Source organism: Dromiciops gliroides, chromosome 3 (assembly GCF_019393635.1).
Source record: "Dromiciops gliroides isolate mDroGli1 chromosome 3, mDroGli1.pri, whole genome shotgun sequence".
NCBI classification, from domain to species: Eukaryota; Metazoa; Chordata; class Mammalia; order Microbiotheria; family Microbiotheriidae; genus Dromiciops; species Dromiciops gliroides.
The window spans coordinates 264,317,017-264,338,733 of record NC_057863.1 but is presented as its reverse complement, the minus strand read 5'-3'; the positions used below and the strand labels follow the sequence as shown (position 1 = coordinate 264,338,733).

The 21,717-nt window shown below is 34.0% G+C and overlaps 1 protein-coding gene across 1 annotated transcript in view; it reads right to left on the bottom strand.

Moving 5' to 3' along the window:
• Positions 1-18,663, bottom strand: part of TMPRSS15 (transmembrane serine protease 15) — a 157,911-nt gene extending 139,248 nt beyond the window's left edge. Inside the window, exons 1-3 of the mRNA XM_043993461.1 lie at positions 18,519-18,663; positions 15,617-15,747; positions 9,712-9,779 (exon numbers count right to left, since the gene is read on the bottom strand). Coding sequence (XP_043849396.1) covers positions 9,712-9,779; positions 15,617-15,747; positions 18,519-18,663 — 344 coding nt within the window. The remainder of the gene's footprint in view (positions 1-9,711; positions 9,780-15,616; positions 15,748-18,518) is intronic.
• Positions 18,664-21,717: the final 3,054 nt, after the last annotated feature.

The following is a 21,717-nucleotide window of genomic DNA, read 5'->3' as shown; positions in this document are numbered from 1 at the left end:
ATAGTGGAGTACAGTGAGCATTTTTGCCATAATCTATACACAGAGCTATAGTGGCTAGATAGAATGCTGGGCCTGGAGGCAGAAAGACCTGAGTTCAATTACGGCCTCAGAAACTTTACTATCTATGTGACCCAGGAAAAGTCACTTAACCTCCACTTGCCTTTATCCATTGGAGAAAGAAATGGCAAGGCACTCCAGAATCCTGTTCAGGAAAACCCTATGGACAGTATTGCCATGCTATGGACCATGGGATCATGAAGAGTCCAACACAACCAAACAACTGAACAACAATAACAACAGTCAGAATTACAGAAGATTTAGCAGCTTCCAGGTTAAAGGAGCAGAGAGCTTGGAATATGATATTCTATAAGGCAAAGGAGCTAGAATTACAACTAACAAAAACCTACCCAGAAAACTGAATATAATCCTTTAGGGAAAGTGGGGGAGATGGACATTCAATGAAATAGAATACTTTCCAAGTATTCTTGAGGAAAAAAAACAGGGCTGAATAGAAAATTTGGCATTCGAACAAAATACTCAAGAGAAGCATAAAAAGGTAAGCATTAGTGAGGAAATCACAAGTAACTTAATAAAGTAATATGTTTACATCCCAAATAGGAATATGATACACATAAGCCTTAAGAATTTGATCATCATTAGGGTTAGAATGAGTCTACTTAGAGAGCATGGTTATATGTCTCTCATGTTGGGATGCTCTTAAAAGAAAAATAGAAGGGTAAGAAAGAGGGATGCACTGAGAGAAGGAGAAAAGGAGAAGAAAATAGAGGGAAATTATTCCATATAAAAGACACATACAAAGAATAGTTTTTACAATGGAGCATAAAATGAGGGGAAGGTGGACTGGGCAATACTTGAACTTCATTCTCATTGGAATTGGCTCAAACAGGGAGAAAAATATAAAGAATGGGCCAAAAGTCATGAGGAGGTTTGATGATTTAATAACTTTTTGAAAAATCTTTTTCTTTATTTTTTGTCATTTATAAGATTTGGTTTTTAATTGTAATATAAATTCATTTATTATTTATACTGTATATGATGCTTTGGTATTACAAATTAAAAACAAAAAATAAAAGAGTTATTAAATATTCATGATTTTGGCCAATCTTATATATAATCACTCAGTTAGATATAAAAAATCATCTTACCCAAGACAGGAGAAGGAGAAAAAGGGACCAAGAGAAAGGGTAGATTAAAGGTGGCAGTGGTCAGAAGCAAAATAGACCCGTGAGGAGAGGACAAGGTAAAAAAGAAAAGAATACATTTAAGAGAACAGAGTGGTAAGAAACACAGTTAGCAATCATAACTGTAAATAAGAATAGGATGAACTCACCCATAAAATATAAGAGGATAGAAAAATGGATTAGAAACTAGAATACAAGAACTTGTTGTTTACAAAGAACACTCTTGAAACAGAAAGCTACATACAGAGTTAAAATAAGGGGTTAGAGCAACCTAAAGCAAAAAAAAGGCAGGGGTATCAATCATTATCTCAGACAAAGAAAAAGAAAAAAACCAGACTGAATTAAAAGAGATAATCATGGAAACTGCATTTTGCCAAAAAATACCAAAGACATTTAAATTATGGTCAATATTACCTATATTTGCCCTTTTTTGCCATAACATCCAAATTCTTGAAGGAAAAGTTAAATTAAAGGAAGTAAAAGTATAACCATACTAGTGAAATCTCCAATTTACCTGTCTTAGTCTTAAATAAATCTAGCTATAAAATAAATAAGAAAAAAAGTAAAGGAGATGAAGAGAATTTTAAGAAAGTTAGATATAGACCTCTGAAGAATATACTTTTTTTCAGCATACAGGGTACCTTCAGGAAAACATGTATTGTTTCACAATCAGAAATCTAAAATGGGAATGGAAAAATATTTTTGGAAAAGCTAAGGATAAATAATAGTCAAAGCATATGAATAGGTAGTTTTCAAAGGAAGAAGTCCAAACTATCAATAACCAAATGAAAAAAATGCTCCAGATCAATAATAATTAGAGAAATGCAAATTAAAGAATCTCTGAGCTTGCATTCTATCTTATATCCATCATATTGGCAGAGATAAGAAAAGAGAAAAATAACAAATTTGAGGAAGGGCTTTAAGAAAAAAGGAACACAAGTGCATTGCTGTGGAGCTCAGAATCGACCTAGCCATTCCAGAAAGCAGTTTGTAATTATGCCCAAAATGTTAATAAATGGTGCATACTCTTTGTCTTAGTTATACTACTTCTAGATTTATATCCCAAGGAACTCAAAAAAAGAGAAGGACAAATATGTGCAAAGTTATTTATAGCTACTCTTTTTTTAGTAGCCTAAAAGTGGAAACTAAGTGAACTGTCCACCTATCAGAGAATGACTAAGCAAATTATTGTATATGGATATAATGAAATACTATTGTGCCACACAAAATGATAAATATGAAGAGCTTTAGAGAAATTCTGGAAAACCCTTATGAAATGATTCAGAGTGAAATAAACAGAGATAAGATAACAATTTATACACTGACAACAACATTATGAAGAAAAACAACATTGAGATACTTTAGAACCCTAAGTAATGCAAAGAAAAAACATTTCTCTAGAGGAATAGAGAAGAAACCTACTATCTGCTTCCTCCCAGAGAGATGGCAGATCTCAAATGTAAAAGGAGACATGCATTTTTGGATGTGGAAAATGTCAGAATTTGTTTTGCATGATTATTACTATTTATTTTTAGGGTTTTATTTTTCATTTTGAAAATTATTTAATTAGGTGGGGACATTAGGTGGGGGAAGAGATGATAAATGCTTGTAATGTGAATTATTTAATGAAAAAACTAAAGAGCTCAAACTAAACCCAAAATTACATACCTTGCAAAACTGAACCATAAAGAAAAACAGTGAAATTCAACTCCAGAAGAGACTTTTAAATGACTGCCATAAAAATCTTGTGAATACCTCAGACAACTCAAATAGAAGCATAATAAACATAAATAATAACAATTATCAGGTAAAGAATAACAACATAATAATTTCTTTTATGGACTATTGTTTTAAGAAAATTACAGAAAGATTTGCATATGGATTGAATAAAGAATAAAGAGGGATGGGGAAGAAAATAAGAGCTAAAGATATATGAAGAACTTGAGGTAGGAAAGAATGGGTGATGTATCTGTTGTTGTTTGTGCTTCATTCTTTTTCTTTTTTTGCAAGGCAATGAGGGTTAAGTGAATTGCCCAGGGTCACACAGCTAGTAAGTGTCAAGTGTCTGAGGTCAGATTTGAACCCAGGTCCTCCTGAATCCAGGGCCAGTACTTTATCTACTGTGCCACTTAGCTGCCCCCTGTCCATTCTTGAAGAGCACCAATGACATCAGAAGGGTAATGTCTTGACTTGCAAGTGAATCAGATTTATGTGAGGTGGGGCTGTGCAAAATTATCAGCCTCATTCTCTCCTCCAAGGTCATCTGAGTCCAGAGGCAAAACACAGGTCAGAACAAGAGACAACCCCAAATGCAGGCCAACTATCAGGATAGACACAACCTAAGAAGTAGGGGTAGATTAAATTCTATAGCAAGAGAGTCAGTTAGACATGGCTACTACCTGAGCTAGGAGACAGAGATAACTCCAGAGGTCAGGACTATCATTCCAAAAGAAAATCCCCCTGACTCTCAGGAAGCTTTCCCCACCCCCAAAGGCAACTTTCCATTGTCGGGTGGTGGTCACCCCATCTGTGGTCTATAAAAGCTTTTGCCTGTCTTCTGTTTGAGGAGAATGAGTCTCAGAGAATCATGTTTCTGAATCATTTTCTCCCCTTGAAGGGAAGTCTTTGACTTCCTTCTTGGTCTCTTTCTCTAGAGCCCAAATAAAAGACTTTTTTATTCTAATCAGATTACCAGAGGGTATAATTCTTTAAAGAGGACCTAGGGACCCCCACCACCTATTTCCCCCATGACATATTTCTGGCTGACAATGGACTTCAAATGCAAAAAGAGACATAGTTTTGAACATGGAAAACATGGGAATTTGTTTTGCAGGACTATGAGTATTTATATATATATATAAAACAAATACTCATATACTCATATATATACATACACACATATATTAATATATACACATACATATTTATGGTGCATGTGTGGTACATGTATGGTATGTATATATGTACGTATGTATATATATATATGTGTACACCATAACTTGTACCAGATGCTACTGCTTCCACCTAAAATGATGCCTCTAAATATGAGTCATAGGAGAAAAACTGAGGATGGCACTTGATCTATGAAAGATGGATTATAAAAGAGAGTTCAAACCTAGTTTTTTACAAGCTTTATTTACATGAGAGATATGGCAAAAATGAGGGACAAATAAGGATAAAGTACATGAAACAAAATAAAATTCAGAATACATGAGAATGGGTGATTAATAATAACAGACAGTATTTATCAATAACAATAAATAAGAAAACTATTATTTTAGGAATCAGAGACAAACTAATATCAAAACTATACACATACACACATGCATTAAATGCCATAGCATCTAAATTCATAAATAAAGAATTGACAGAAATACAAAAAAATTACATAATAATTTTAAGAAGCTTACATTTTTTTCCCTTAGAATTAGGCAAATCTAGCAAAAATGAGCAAAAGAAAAAATATGGACCTAAATAAACCATTGGGAAATTTTAGAATTAAAAGCCACATGGTATGAGGTAGAGCCAAAATGGCAGAGTAGAAGCAGGGACTTGACTGAATTCCCAAATTCTCCTAAAAAGAACTTTAAAATAATGTCTTAAAATGAATTCTGGAGAAGCAGAAACAACAAAAGGATGGGGTGAAACAATTTTCCATCCCAAGAAAACTTAGAAGGTTGGCAGAAAAGGTCTATCTCACTAGGGTGAGTGTGGAGCACAGTCTAGTGTAGGCCATGCCCTGGTAAGCCAGCAGCAGGTCTTATGGGCAACTAAATCAGTAGCAGCTGCTTTTGCAGCTCTCAGACCACAGACATAAGGAGATTTGATGACTGGTCAGAAGGAGATTACAGGGGATCCTTTAATGCCACTGGATGCAGGACTCTGTTGCATTGCCTATACATGTTTCTGAGTCCCAAGGCAAGAAAGAGCACTAGCAAACTAGAATGTGAGGCCACAAGGGAGCAGGGACCCTGGTCACAGTTCTGGGGTGGAAAAAGGTGACTGTGATCACTCATAGAGAAGAATTTAGGCCAGAAAAGCAGTGACTACACTTCTCCTTATATCATAACACTTTGGAAGAATTGAAAACTTACCTCTAACTAGAACTAGCTCTTAAAAAATGCAGTATGAAAAAACTGAAGCTTGGGACAGTACCCTCTCCACCCTAAGAGCAGGGTCCAACTTTAACAGAAAGGTAAAAGTCAAGAAATAGGCAGGGAAAATGAGCAGATGAGAACAAGAACAAAAATAATCTGACCATAGAAAGATATTATGGTGACAGGAAAGTTCAAAACACAAATTTAGAACAACAAAGTCAAAACATCTACATACAAAGACTCAAAGAAAAATGTGAATTGGTCTCAGGCCCCAAAAGAATTACTAAGAGGTCAAAAAGGATTTTAAAAATCAAATAGGAGAGATAGAAGAAAAATTAGGGGGGAGATGAAAATGATGCAAGAAAATCATGTAAAGAATCAATAACTTGGTAAAAAAAAAGGCACAAAAAATACTAAAGAAAAAAAAACCTTAAAAACAGAATTGGCCAAATTGAAAAAGATGTACAAAAATGCACTGAAGAAAAGAACTCCTTCAAAAATAGAATTGGACAAGTGGAAACTAATGACTTTATGAGGCAGCAAGAAACAATAAAACAAAATCAAAAGAATGAAAAAATAGAAGAAAATGTGAAATATCTCATTGGAAAAACAACTGACCTGGAAAAAAGACCCAGGACAGGTAACTTAAGAATTATTGGACTACATGAAAGCCATGATCAGAAAAAGAGCCCAGACATGATTTTTAAAGAAATTATCAAGGAAAAATGTCCTGATATTCTAGAACCAGAAGGTAAAATACAAATTGAAGGAATCCACCAATCACCTCCTAAAAAAGATCCCAAAGTGAAAATTCCCTGGAATATTATGAGATTCCAGGTCAAGTAGGAAATATTTCAAGCAGTCAGAAAGAAATCATTCAAATATCATGGAAGCACAATCAGAATAACACAAGATTTAGCAATTTCTACATTAAAAGATTAGATGGTTTAGAACATGATATTCTGGACTGCAAAGGAGCTAGACTTACAAGCAAGAATCAGCTACACGGCAAAACTGAATATAATCCTTCAAGGGGGAAAAAAACCCAATCATGTGGATATTTAATTAAATAGAAAACTTTCAAGCATTCATGATTAAAAGACCAGATCTGAATTTTAACAAATGACTTTCAGATACAAGACTAAAGAGAAGCATAAAAAGGTAAACAGGAAAGAGAAATCATAAGAGATTCAATAAGGCTAAATTGTTTACATTCCTACATGAGAAGATTATACTTGTAACTCCTAAGAACTTTCTCATTATTAGGACAGTTAGAAGGAGTACACATAGATGGAGGTATAGGTGTAAATTGGCTATGGTATGATGACATTTAAAAATAAAATTAAGGGGTGATAAAGAGGGATGCACTGGGAGAAGGGGAAAGGGAGAGGTAGAATTGGATAAATTATCTAACATAAAAGATCTATGAAAGAGCTTTTACAGTAGAGGGGAAGATGGGAGAGTTGAGGAGGAGCATTTGAATCTTACTCTCATTGGAATTAGCTCAAAGAGGGAACAACATACACACTCAGCTGGATATAAAAATCTTTTACCCTGTAGGAAAGTAGGAGAGGAAGGGGATAAGAGAAGGGTGGAGCTGATAGAAGAAAGGGCAGATTGGGGGTGGTAAAAGTCAGAAGCAAAAACTCTTTTGAGAAGGGACAAGGTAAAAGGAGAGGGAGTAGGATATATGGGGGAAATAGGATGTAGGGAAATACATAGTAATCATGATTGTGAAAACATTTTTAAAGAAAGTTTCTCTGATAAAAACCTCATTTCTCAAATATAAACTTAATAATGATATCAGGATAGTGTGTGGGTCAAATACTAATCATAGAGATAATAACTATGTGGAATAGAATGAGTTTGATGGGGCAAAACACCAAAATTTCTAGGATGCATCTAAAGCAGTTCTGAGGGGGAATGTATATGTATGTGTATTTGTGTGTGTGCATATGTATGTGCATGTGCATGCATATGTAGTAGGGACTTTTTTAGCATAAAAGATTGTGTACTTTGACAAAGACTTTTTCTACATTTATCAAGATGATTGTGTGGTTTTTAATGTGATTAATTATGTTGATTGTTTTCCAAATGTTGAACAATCCTTGCATCCCTGATTTAATGCCACTTGGTCATAATGAATGATTCTTAGACAAATGACTGTAGTCTGTTTGATGGGATTTTTTAATAAAATTTTTCAAACAATGATCATTAATAATATTAGTCTGTAGTTTTCTTTCTGCCTTATATTTTCCTGGTTTAGGTATTAGGACTGTATTTATCTCATAAAAGGATTTTGGTAGTGTACTTTCACTCTAATTTTTAGGAGAAATTTATGAATTGGGGATACTTATTGTTCTTTTGATAGAATTCTCCTGTGAATCCATCAGAACAAGGAGTTTCTTCCCCCTTTGGTTCCTTTATATCTAGATCTATTTTCTTTTTTCTGAAAGTTAGTCAATTAAAGCATTGATTCCCCTTAGGAAGGGTATTGAAAGGTTCTGTTCCTAAGACCTCTAGTTCACTTCCATATTATTACCTATGTTTGACTTTTGCCTTTATCCCTGTCTGTGCATATTTAGAAAGATGTCTCTTACTTTCTCTGAGGTCAGTTTTGTTATTGCTGTTCTTGGCTGCTTTATTCTTTTACTCCTCTTACATCTCTATTGTTTGGGATATTCAAGAATCAAACAATCTCTTCAACTGTGGTTTTATTTCTAAAAATGTCTCAAATACATCTTTATTATTGAATGTCCATCTTTTTTTTTTTATTTATGGTTAAGCTCAGATTTGCAGGAGAAGGGTCACCCTGTGCTGCCCCTATAACTATTATTATTGCATTCCCTACTGCATTTTCTGCTGGGTGAAGAATGATCTTGTGTTATTAGAATTCCCTTTCTTTTGTATTTGAAGGGATTTCTCTGGATTGTTTGCAGAACTTGTTTTCGAATTAAATTGTTAAATTTAACCATTAGGTGTCTTGGTGTTTGCAGCCTTGAAGCTTTTTTTCTGTAGGTGATCTATGAATTCTTTAATTTTGAATTTCATTTTCAGAAGTTCTAAGCAGTTCTATTGTAGCATTTCCTGTATTATTATGTCAAGATTTTTTGACTCATAATGTTTTTCTGGGAGAACATGATCTTTAGATTGTCCTTGCTCATCTTGTCTTCAAAACCAATATGTTTTGCTTGAATACTGAGCATATTTTCTTTTAAAATGATTGGTTTTTGCTTCTCTTCTTATATATTATTCTTCACTCCTGAATATTCACATTTTTTTTTAAGTGAGGCAATTGGGGTTAAGTGACTTGCCTAGGGTCACACAGCTAGTAAGTGTTAAGTGTCTGAGGCCAGATTTGAACTCAGGCACTCCTGACTCCAGGGCCGGTGCTCTATCCACTGAGCCATCTAACTGCCCCCAAATATTTGCATTTTCAATCCATCCCTCTCAATCTTATTTCTTTGGTTAGACTTGCATCTGATTCTTATTTTTCTATTCTGGATTTTTTTCTGTGCAGGCCATAAATTCTGCTCTCATACTTCTCATTTCTCTTTGGAACCACTCATGAACAGCATGTTCCATGTTCTCCTTAAATTCCACGTTGTCCTTTGTCTTATCAAATATTGGATCACTTTCCTTTGCTTTGTGGTCTTTGTTCATAGATTCCTGAACTTGTTTGCTTGATCTAGAATCCATATCTCATCCTGCTGTTGATATTTTCCCTGATGATTTATATACTTAAATTCAAGGTCTCTTAAGTTTTCCCCTTCCTGAGATCATTGAGATCTCCCTTGTTTTCTCCTGCTGCTCACTTTCTGATTCCTTCTCTTCTAGTGATAGTTTCCCTAAGGGCTGGATCTGAAAGAATCCGAGTCTTTTCCTATTTTGGTAAATTCACATTTCACTATCCTAGGTCTTTGCCCCAAGCAACTTCTGGGATAACAGCTGGATATGGATCCAGCTAGATGTTGAGCACTCTCCCTCATACTAAAGTGGGGTGTCACACAGACCACCCACACATTGTGTTTTGGTATCTTGGTGTCCTCTATTGCTCCCTCTGTTTCTTAGTTCTCTAGTTACTGGCAGGTCATTGTCACCACACTGAAGCTACAGGGTAGATTTCACTAACTTGGGTCTGGGAAGAGAAGGGAAAAATGGTCTCTTTAAGCACCCAAATACCCAGACAATGCCCCAAACACTGCAAAGGTGGTTTTTTTTCTTTATCAGTGGAGGAGGCAACATAATGTGGGAAGGATAGATAGCAGGCTTTTGTTGACTCAAAAAAATAGAAAATCTAAAAACACATATATGCACAGGAATATATTGAATCTGCAAACTGAATCACAGACTTTCTATTAAAACTCCAAGTAATGACTACTTCAATCTTAGAAAAATTGAGATGTACTCACTTGAATTGCAAAACTTTGGAACTTTTGTATTCATCCTTCAAAGAACTTGTTAGAAATATTCCATCTACCTATAAAAATAAGCATATCAAATTTAATATTTGATCATACCTCCCTTGTTCTCATGCTCAGATTTGGAACTGTGGTGCTACCTGATCAGAAGAATTAATGATCAGTTTGATGATTATCAGTTTGATAAGTTCCTCAGTCAACATTATGAGATTATAGGGAATAATGCATTGTTTGGCATTAACTAAGGAGTGCTTGACCACAGAATGTTGGTATGATCATGGACCACTTACTGATAGGCCATAACAAATCCAAGATTTTTGGATGATGAAGACTTGGGAAAATGTATATTTGTTGGACAGCTATCATTCCCCATCATATGAAAAATCAGGCTTTGATATTAATTTACCTGCCTACTTCTTTTTTTAAAAAAACAGGGTGGGCCAAAAGTCACAAAGGGGTCTGATGTCTTAATAACTTCTTGAAAATTATTGTTCTTTATTTGTTGTCATTGATGAGATTTGATTTTCACATGTAATGTAAATTCATTTCCTATATATACAGTATATAATGCTATGGTATTATAAATTAAAAACAAAAATAAATAAATTATTAAATATTTGTTACATTTGGTCCACCCCGTAGTATTTTATTTTTACAATTACATGTAAAGATAGTTTTCAACATTCTTTTTAAATTTTTTAAAGAAACATTTTTATTTAAAGCTTTGAGTTCCAAATTCTATTCCTCCCTCCCCTCCTGCCTCCCTGAGGTGGTAAGCAATCAGATATAGGTTGCACATGTGCAGTTGTATAAAACATTACTATCAGTCATTTTGTATAAGAAGACTAGAACATCCATTTAAAAAATTGTATTGTGTTCCAAATTTATTTCCCTCACTTCCCTTCTTTCTCCCCAAGTCAGCAAGCAATCTGATATAGGTTATACAGTACAATCATTTAAAAAATATTTCCACATTAGTCATGTTGTGAAAGAAGAAACAGAACAAAAGGGAAAAACTATAAAAAAAGTGAAAATAGCATGCTTCAATATTAGTTCAGACTACACAGTTCTTTCTCTGAATGCGGATAGTATTTTCCATTATGAGACTTCAGGAATTGTTTTTGATCCAATGATTATATATAAATCTATTTCTAGAAGAGCTAAGTCTATTATAGTTGAATACCCCCCCTTTCATTTCTCTCTTGATCTCAGACTTCCTTTCTACCTTATGAATAAAGCATAGAGAAAAAAAGAAGGCATAGAGGTCAATAATACAGAACTGTATCATGGGATAGAAGAACTATTGACTAGCACTTGATCTCAAAGGTAACTAGGTTCTGTCAATAAAACAGATGAAGCAATGCCATAGAGAGAATCTGGAAGATTATAGAAGGTCCAAGTCTATAGAGTAACCAAATGACTATACAAAACATCTTGCACTAAAGGCTCATAAAGTGGGAAAGGGACCATGAATGAGAAGTGAAAGAAAGAAAAGTAGAGGCAGCTGCAGCTATACCTTATACTCCTCTGAGACTGGGAAAATTGTCTCTACCACACACTGGGTTTCAGATCTCAGGCAATCCCACTGTGTTAAGAGGGCTTCTGACACACTGGGGTGTGATTTAGTGTATCTGTAAAATCAATAGGCATGGCTGTTGTGCCTATACAGCTCCAAGTGTTAAAGTTACAAGGTTTGAGAATCCTCAACTCTGAGAATTTGATGATTAGACTCTCTAGAGAAATAGAAGGACTTTCTGATGCAGTGGGCCCTTTCTAAGGAGAAATCAATAATCTTTATATTTCTTGAACCATATCTCACTTGGAGAGCAAGGTCCTTAAGTTGCTCAGATAGTTCAGGAATGATGGGAGGAAAAGGATTTCTTTAGCATCCTCTAATCTATGTTTTACCTTTTATGGGGAGCTAACCATAGGGTGGCATTATGAGTCTATAAGGGACTGTGTATAAACATGTGGAAGAGAGGCATTTCAGAAGAATGCTGTCCTGGTAGCAACTCCAAGCTCAGTTCCCTTCTGGGTAGTGTGGAGTGTTGATGGGTTATTTGAGTGCTTTATATGTGGCTATATCTGATAATGAGTTCCCCTAAGTCATTTTTTAGTGTGAAATAAGGGATTATATTTATATATGTATACATAGCTAGAGAGAAAGAGAATGAGAGAGTGAAAGTAAAAGAGAGAGAAAGAAAGAGAGAGAGAGAGAGAGAGAGAGAGCGCTAGGTGGTATAGTTAGTTGATAGAGTGCTGGGCTTGGAGTTTAAACCTGAGTTTATATCTTGCCCCTAACATTTGTTAGCTGTATGACTACAGACAAATCACTTCACCTTTGTTTCCTCAACTGTAAAATGAAGTTAATTAAAGCATTTATCTCTCAGGGTTTATAAGGAAAAATGAGATACTATTTGAAAAGTGAGTGCATTAGCCCAGTGCCTGGAACAAAGAAGGTGTTAAGTGTTAGCTATTACTATTGTTGTTGTTATTCAATGTGCATCTGGTACAATGAATGCTTATGTAGGAGTTAGTCATTTTATTGCTCACATTTGGAGAGATCTAGACATGAGCTATATACCAGGAGTATAGTGGGATAGTTTCCTTGAGCACTTCTAGAGGAGACCAGCTAAAAAGAGATAATATCTTTTGGGGTCCACCCCCAATATAAACCTCATCCATGAGCCTTTGGAGTCACAAATTATACTTTTAAATATCCTAAGGCAGGAGCCAAGTCAAGATAGAGGAGTATAGGCAGCAACTCAGCTGAATTCTCCCAACACTCCCTTCCAGACCCCTTTAAAATAACTCCTCAAATCAAATTTTGGAGTAGAAGAACCCAAAAAAGATCAGAATGAGACATTTTTTTCCAGCCTAAGTCAACTTCGGAAAATGAGAGGTCTGTGACACTATAGATGGGGCTGTCCTAGAGCAAGGCAGCAGGAACAGCACCAGCAGTGGGCCTTAGAGGTGGTTGTGATAGTAGTGGTGTCAGCAGCAGTAGCAGGAGCTCTCAGCTCAGAGAGAGTAAGGGGGTTAGACAACCAGTCATAAAGAGGCTACAAGGAACCATCTGCTAGTACTGGGTGCAGCTAGTGCTGATTGGAAACTCTATTACTTATATGGAATTATGGGTCAAAGTTCCAGGACATAAAGGAATACTTATGGTCTGTCACAAAGGAGCAGGGAACTTGGTCTCAGTTCCAAGGCATAAAAGAGAAATAGCACTTATGATTGCAGAAGAGCAGGGAACCTGAAGTTCCAGGGGCCCCTCCTGGATAAAGACTAGAGCACAAACTGGGAGAGCAGTTAACATACCTCTTCCCAGATCACATGACCTTGGAAGCACGAAAAACTTGCAGACCCCCTAGAACTAGCTTTGAAAACAGCAGCACACACACACACACAAAAACCCCGACTCTGTTCTGTGCCTCCTTACCCCGAGCTGAGTAGAGCCCCATTTTAACTAAAGTTGAAAGTTGAGAAATAGACTGGAAAAATGAGCAAATAAGAACAACAAAAAAGAACTGGAACATAAAAAGTTATTATGTGGCAGGGGAAATCAAGATACAAATTCTGACGCAGACAAAAATGTAATAATAACTATAAGCAAAGCCTCAAAGAAAAATGCTAATGGCACCCAAGACCAACAAGAATTCCTGAAAGAGTTAAAGCAAGAGATGAGTGGTAGAGGAAAAATTGAGAAAAGAAATGAGAGTGATACAAGAAAATTATGAGAAGAGAATTAACAGCCTGGTAAAAGAGACACAAAATTGGTGAAGAAAATAAGACTTTAAAAAAACAGAATTGGCCTAATGGAAAAAAAATCTCACTGAAGAAAAATAATTTCTTAAAAATTAGAAATGGGCAAGTGAAACCTAATGACTTCATAAGACATCAAGAAACAATAAAACAAAATCAAAATAATGAAAAAATAGAAGAAAATGTGAAATGTCTCATTAGAAAAACAACTCACCTGGAAAATGGTTTGAATAGAGATAATTTAAGAATTATTGGACTACTTGAAAACCAAGATTAAGAAAGAGCTTAGACATCATATTTCAAGAAATTATGATGGATATCTTAGATATCTTAGATCAAGAGGGTAAAATAGAAATTTAAAGAATCCACCAAAAGCCTCCTGAAAGAGAAATGAAAATGAAAATGAAAACTCAGAGGAATATGATAACCACCAGAACTCCCAGATCAAAGAGAAAATATTGCAAGCAGCTCGAAAGAAACAATTCAGATACCATGGAACCGCAGTCAGGAGGAAAGGAAGGCTTGGAATATGGCATTCCAGAAGGCAAGGAACTAGGATTGCAACAAAGAAAACCCTACCCAGCAAAACTGAATATAATCCTTCTGGGGGGGGGGCGGGGGCGGGGATGGATATTTAATAAAATAGAGCCTTTTCCAGCATTCCTATTGAAAAGAGCAGAGCTGAAGAGGAAATTAGACCCACATGACACAGAAAGACACACACAGAGTTAAAATAAAGGGCTGGAGCAGAATCTATTATTCTTCAGCTGAAGTAAAAAAGGCAAGGGTAGCTATCATGATCAGACAAAACAAAAACAAAAATAGACCTAATTAAGAGAGAAGAGGAGAACCTACATTTTGCTAGACAATTTTTAATAGCAAATTTCTCTGATAAAAGTCTCATTTCCTTAAGGAATAAACAAAATTTGTAAAAGTAAAAGCCATTAACCAATTGATAAATAGTTTAATGCTATAAACAGATATTTTTCAGAAAAAGAATCAAAGCTATCTATAGTCTCATGAAAAATGTTCTAAATCACTTCTGAAATGCAAATTAAAACATCTGTGAGGTACCACTTCACACCTATCAGAAATGACAAATGCTGGAGAGAATAAGGAAAAATAGGTATACTAATAAAGAGTTGGTTTGAGTTGTGAATTGGTCTGACCTTTCTGGAGAACAATTCAGAGCTATGCCTAAAGGCTACAAAACCATACATATCATTTGACCCAGCAATACCACTACTAGGTCTGTACTCAGAGAGATAAAAGAAAAAGAAAAAGGATCTATATGTATAAAAATATGTATAGCAACTCTTTTCGTGGAGTCAAAGATTTGGAAATTGAGGAGATGCTAACCAACTGGGAAATGGCTGAATAAGTTGTAGCATATGATTGTGCTATAAGAAATAATGAGATAGGGGCAGCTAGATGGTGCAGTGGATAGACCGGCCCTGGAATCAGGAGGACCTGAGTTCAAATCCAGCCTCAGACACTTGACACTTACTAGCTCTGTGGCCCTGAGCAAGTCACTTAACCCCAATTGCCTCACCAAAAAGAAAGAAAGAAAGAAAGAAAGAATGAAATAGGTTTTTTCAGAAAAGCAACAACATGGTAAGATCTATATGAATTGTTGCAAAGTGAAGTATGACCTGGGAGATCATTGTACACAGTGATAGCAATGTTTTAATGATGATAAACTGTGAAAGGCTTGATTACTTTGATTAATACAATGATCCAACACAATTCCAAAGAACTTAAGATGAAAAAAATGTTGTCCACCTCTAGAGTAAGAACTAATGAACTTTTATTGCAAATTGAAGTATAATTTTACTGCTTTCTTAATTTTGCATATTTTGCATGATTTAACCTGTAGAATTGTATCACTTTGCTTGCCTTCTCAGGGAAAGGGGTAAAGGGGAAGGAGAGAATTTGGAATCTAAAATTTAAAAAGAAAAGAATGCAATAAATAAATAATTTTTTAAAAAAGAAAAAATATCCTAACATAATATAATTGATTTATCCATATCTTTAAATTCAGAAGAGATGGATTTATTAATATTTTAATGAATGATTAAATTACTATCTTCTATATAATATTAAAATAACTAAAAAGAGACAGGCTCCCTACCATTTGCTGAAGGTCATAAGCAAGAACTTTGAAATCAGTTGATAGTTTGTCTTGTAAACTTGGAGTATATGTTGCTCCAGATATTATTTTAAACATTCCTCTGGTTTCATGACTCTTGTCAAATGTAGTATCTAAGAAAGAAAACAGATATTTGAAACATATTAAAAGAAAAATAAAATATCCATATTTAAAGGAAGACCATAAATGTGAATAACTATTTCTTTCAATGTGTTTGAGTTTCTGCTTATTCCTTGGTATCAGCCGTCTTTTTGGGTTTTTTTATGAAAATATTTTTATATTGTTAATTTTTCTTACTTTTCTTTTGCTCCCTTCTCTTTTAGCTCCCTCCCATCCCCAGTCACAAAAACACACATACATTCTCTCTCTCTCTTTCCCTCTTTTTTTTCTCTCTCCCTCTCCTTCCCCCTTCCTCCTTCCCTCCTGTTTTTCCTATTTATTGCTGTGTTGCCTGAAGGGACTAATCAATTTTCACCAATTAATGAAGCTGATGATACTAGAAATATTGTGGAAAATAGGCCATTAAAACTTTCCAAGTCACTTGTAGATACTTAAAGAACTACCAACATCTAGGAGCTCTGCTGCCTTCCAATGTTCCCTATAAAGTTTTGGATTTACGTTACTTTGATATCCAACATTAAAGATGTTGCTTTCAGTGTAATAATTATATAATTGGTGCGTGACTTTTCCCATCAGATAAAGTTTGCTGTCATTAAAGAAATTTCAGAGAAAGGTCTAGAAAGTTTCGCTGGAGAAACAACAAAATTTATAAAGTGCATGCATATGATTAAAAATATAATGATGTCTGTTCTTACCAACAAACTTAATACTTTCACTTGGTATATTTGATTTTAAAGTAAAAAAATTCTTAAAAATATACTATAAGAACTAATATTATTTATTTCCATCAAGCGTCAAGTACTCTTTACATTCAGTGCTTTGCTATGAATATTCCCATTATTTCCCCATGTTATTTTGCTTGGTGGGAGGTGTGAGAAAGGAAACTCATTGTACTAAGTTGTTCCAACTTTTTCTAGTGAATATAGAAGAGAGTTGGAGAGTTCATTACAAATTAGCTATTAAATTTTTCGATTTTTAACTGAAAAAAGACAATAATCTGGATGGATGACATATCACTTTATTATTAAACCCTTTAAGGCTATTAAAATTATGAACTATGATTTTAAAGGTTAATCATCATCATGAATGATGTATCAAAAATCATCCATAAAAATATTTCATGTTTTCTTATAATAATGATAAATATATTTAAAAATTTTAAATAGAATTTTAGATCACTTTATCTTTTTTACCTTTATCAAGTCAGAGGCTTGCTTGATAAGTTTCTTTTTTGATTTCATATTTTTAAAGGATAATTCGCGGTGAGGAGACAGATGGCACAGGTGATATAATGCTAGTTCTAGAATCAGGAAGATTCATCTTCCTGAGTTCTAATATGGCCTCAGACTTCTATAGACTACTACTCAGACTTACTAACTATGCAATTCTGGGCAAATCACTAAACCCTGTCTGCCTCAGTTTTCTCATCTATAAAATGAGTTGGTGAAGGAAATAGCAAACCACTCCAGTATCTTTGCCAAGAAAACCACAAATGGAATAAAAAATTTGAACATGACTGAAAATGACTTGACAACAACATTTTTTTTTTTACTGGTTTGGTAAGTGGTTTTGAATCAAAGGAACTTGACTTTTTTGATATTACTTTCTCCATCTGTCAAATAAGGGGCTGGACTAGATGGATTATTTATGTCCTTTATATTTTCCCCAAAATACACTAAACGAGTATTAGTGATTCTGGAGTTGCATGCATATTTACATCTTCTAGGTCAAGTTTTGCTCCTATGAAATACATCATGTGAACATAATTACAACACTTAAATCAACCAAGAATAAAGAATAAAATCCATAAAATTGTCCTCTTTATTAAAGTTCAAGAATATTATTCTGAATGCCTAAAGGAAAATAAATATTTCAGTAGTTGAATTTTTATTTTTTCCAATTTATATAAGCTTGTTGGGGACTCATTCCTCTTATCCCTGTGTGCCTTTACAGAGAACTCTGATTCAATAAGTATAGTTCAATAGTTCTTATTTTTACAAGTTATTTTTAACTCTTAGGCAGGCCATCTCTGTATCCCCAGGTTCAATTATTTCACATTTATCCTATCCCTCTATTTGCTCAGAGATACTTTTCAGTTTGCTTTCACAATGTTTTTTTTTTTAATTGCTATAATTAGTCATAAGATCATAAACATAGAACTTGATAAACATCAGAGATAATTTATTCCAATATTTTACCAGTGAGGAAATTGAAATCCAAAGAATTTAAATAATTGGCCCAATGTCAATAACAGTCATATATACAATGCTCTCTAAAGATCATAGCTAGGTTTTAACCCATCTTCTGTGAATGCAATATAATACTCTTTTTGTCACATTTTACCATATTTTATTCATCCTATTCATTACCATACTTCAGAAAGACAAAATAGTAAAACTTTCATTTTAAATTATTTATCATATGTAGTAAATATAAGACTTGTACACTCGAGTGAGGACAGATCGAAGAGTATAAATCTTAAGGTGTGCCAAAATCTATTTTTATGAATGCTGAAAATTAATACTATTCAATTTTACCCATCTAAACCATTCACTTAGCCCCTTAGTATCTGGATTAAAGTTCAAGTTTTATGAGGCCTCATTTTTTTCTAGCAATTTATAAGGAACAATATAGCTCATAAACAACTTGTAGAACACCATAATCCATAAATACAATGTAGAAAATGAAAAAAAATTAGTCATCGTGTAATTGAGTTCAAAATGTAGAAATTTCTAAGGAAATTTATTGACTTTACATCGCTTACCTTTTCCAGATTCCTTGATTGCTATCCAGGAAATCGCAATTAATCCACTGCTAACCATCACCAAAAAGACAAAGAGAGATGCAAACAAGACTTCATAGCAGCTTAAAAAATGACCCATCAAAGGAGAAGGTTTTTTCAATCTCATTTTAATTTTATGAAATTAGGATCAGTTACACTGAAAAGAAATGCAAATGGATACAGACGATCACCTTAAGCAGATAGGAAAATATTTCAAATGGAGGGATATTTATAGAAGTTTGCAAAGTAGTAAAAAAAACCCACTCTAATTAGACAGTGGTTCCTAGTTGCCTTTTTTATATCTCCATAATTAGGGAGCTTAGGAACACAGTTAATCTTTAAGGAAATATCCATGAATAACTAGAACTCTGGAGTTGTAAATGTTAATAATTGGCATTGTCTTACAACATGCTATCAGTAGAAGTGAACAGTTTGTCATTTTAAAAACTACTGAAGAAAATATGAGATTCATGTTAATTAAGTGAATAAGTACAATGTTCAGTAGTGATTAGTGATATTGCCTGATAGATCAAATCAACCTTTTGCTCTCTGACTCAGAACTATGAAGCATATACAGTATGAAGGTTTAGACATAATCACATGTATGTGTATACATTTGATATTTTATATACTTAACATACTGTATATATTAATTAATTAACCCTCAACTATGCTCCTTTAAATGTACATAGGTATAAAGTCTCATAAACCTGAGATGGAAGTTCAAATTCAAAGCAATTAAAATGACTAAATAATTATATTATTTTACAACAATCTGATGACTTAAAGGTAATCAATTTATATGTGCCCTCTATATCAAACAAGATAAAAGAACAAAACACTGATTGCTATTTTAAGAAGCATGATGGATAGGGACTAACTCATATTATAACATAAATATACATATATATTTGAGTCAGACTACTACCCTGTTGACCTTTTTGTTGAATGTTTATGTTGACATTGCTACCTGAATTGGATGACTGACAAAAAATTCACAAGAAGGAAAATATAGGCACATAGAGAAGGATGGAAAAATAGATTTGAAAGTCCTTTGGCTTTTAAAAAATGAGACAATTAAAGAATACACATATTCCTTAATATCACATATTACTATACAAAAATTATCATGTGCCAGCTTACAAAAAGTATAAATGTAAAAAGGAAGAAACAAGGAAGTTTTAGTTAAAAAAATATTGGTCTAACTTTAATCCATCAAATCCCTACCTTTGGTCACTTTGCCTCTCTTATTTTTATTTTGTATTAGAGTGAAATGCTAAAATTTATTATACTATTTTAATATTGTTAAATATTATTATTTATATAACGATAATATAAAATCAGATGCATTTCTGGCATGTGCCTCTATTTAACTATAAACTTGATGAGGTTACAGACTGTTTTTCCCCAACTTTATTTGTGTCCCAACACTTAATAAAGGGCTCTGCACACTGCATCCACTTAATAAATATTTATTTAACTCAATTTAATGGCTATATGTTATGAAGTTGAGTTTATATTTTACTTTTTAAAATATTTGTATTGTGAACTTGATGAATATCAATAAACATTCCCACACACAAAGAACAGAAAAAGAGGGTCATATATGAAATCATGAATCTCTATTATGTACAGGTTGGTTTTTTAAAGTCCATAATAAATATAATATGCGAATACCAATACTGTCCTGCTTTTCTGTATCCTCTCCTGAACTTCATTCTGTCTTCTGTATATGTTAAAATATTTTAATGAGGCTATTTCATTTTGATTCTCCTTGTTTAGTGTCACTATCAATCCATGCTCCCTATGTAATTCTTCATCTTCTCAAAGCAATAGATGTCCCTTGTAATAAATAAGTATAGTCAAGTAAAGTAAGTCTACAAACACTCAACATATATGAAAATGTTTTTCCTTCTGTCCCTTTAGTACATTATTTCTGACAAGAATTGGAAAGTATAAGTCACCATTAATCTTCTGGAGTCATACTTGATATAATTGGTCATTTGATCAGATTTCTTAAGTCTTTCAAAGCTTTTGTTTTTTAAAACAATTTTTTTCATTACTATATAAAGTGTTTTCCTGGTTCTTCTAACTTCACTCTGCATCAATTCATACAAGTCTTCCTGAATTCTCTAATATATGTTCTTATATTTTAAGGTACAAAAAAAATCCCATTACATTTATATACCATAATTTGGCTAGTCATTGATTAATTTATGGGCACCTACTATAGTTCTAGTTCTTTACTATAATAAACATATTGCTATAACTATTTTATGGATATATAGATAGATCCTTTACCTCTTTCTTTAATGTCTTTGAACATATATGTCCAGTTGCGAAGCTAGTCTTCTTTACTGCTATGCTTTTATGTGCTCCAAGGTATGCATTTCCCTTCTCTGACACCTTGTGCATCAACCTCTGAGGTCTGGCTCTGCTCCTCACTGATATTCTGACAAATCAGGGCTCAATTATCAGAACTCAAGCTGGCTTATTCCTTCCCTCATGGGTTCTACTCAAAATTATCTGCAAGTTTGTCTTTTCTTGTGCAGTTCTAGACAAGACAGAGGAATATACTGCTATTTCTCTTTTATTTCCTTGATCCTGCTCTGTATGGTGAGTTTTTAGATATATTTGCCAGAATGTATATTCCTCTACAATATTTCACATCACCAGCTGAGCCTTGTATTTAAAGAGGTAAGGAAAACAGTAGACTTAATCTTAAGTATGTTATGTGGGGACAGATGGAATGGGTTTAATGTTGGGGAACTACTCTCTCATAATAGTTGGACTGGCACTACGAACAACTGATTTGCTTATTCTTAGAAAAGCCATAGGAGCATTCAGTCCCTACTATAAGCAATAGGTTCCTAATGAACATTTGGATGTAAAGCATATCCTATCCAAATTTTGACCACAAAGGAACAGAATCACTTCTTACTCCCTTCCCCTAGAAAATTCTTCCAAGATTTTCCCTTTCCCAAATAACTTTAAAATAATTCATCAGATAGAATTCTGGAGGAGGAAAACCAACAAAAAGTTTAGGTGAGACATTTTTCCAGCCCAGGAAAACTTAGGAGGTTGGAAGAAAATGTCTATGGAACTAGGGCTGGGACTGGCCAGGAGCTCAGCACATGAGCAATAGCTGTGTCCAAGGCCTAGCTGTGGGTCTTTAATGCTG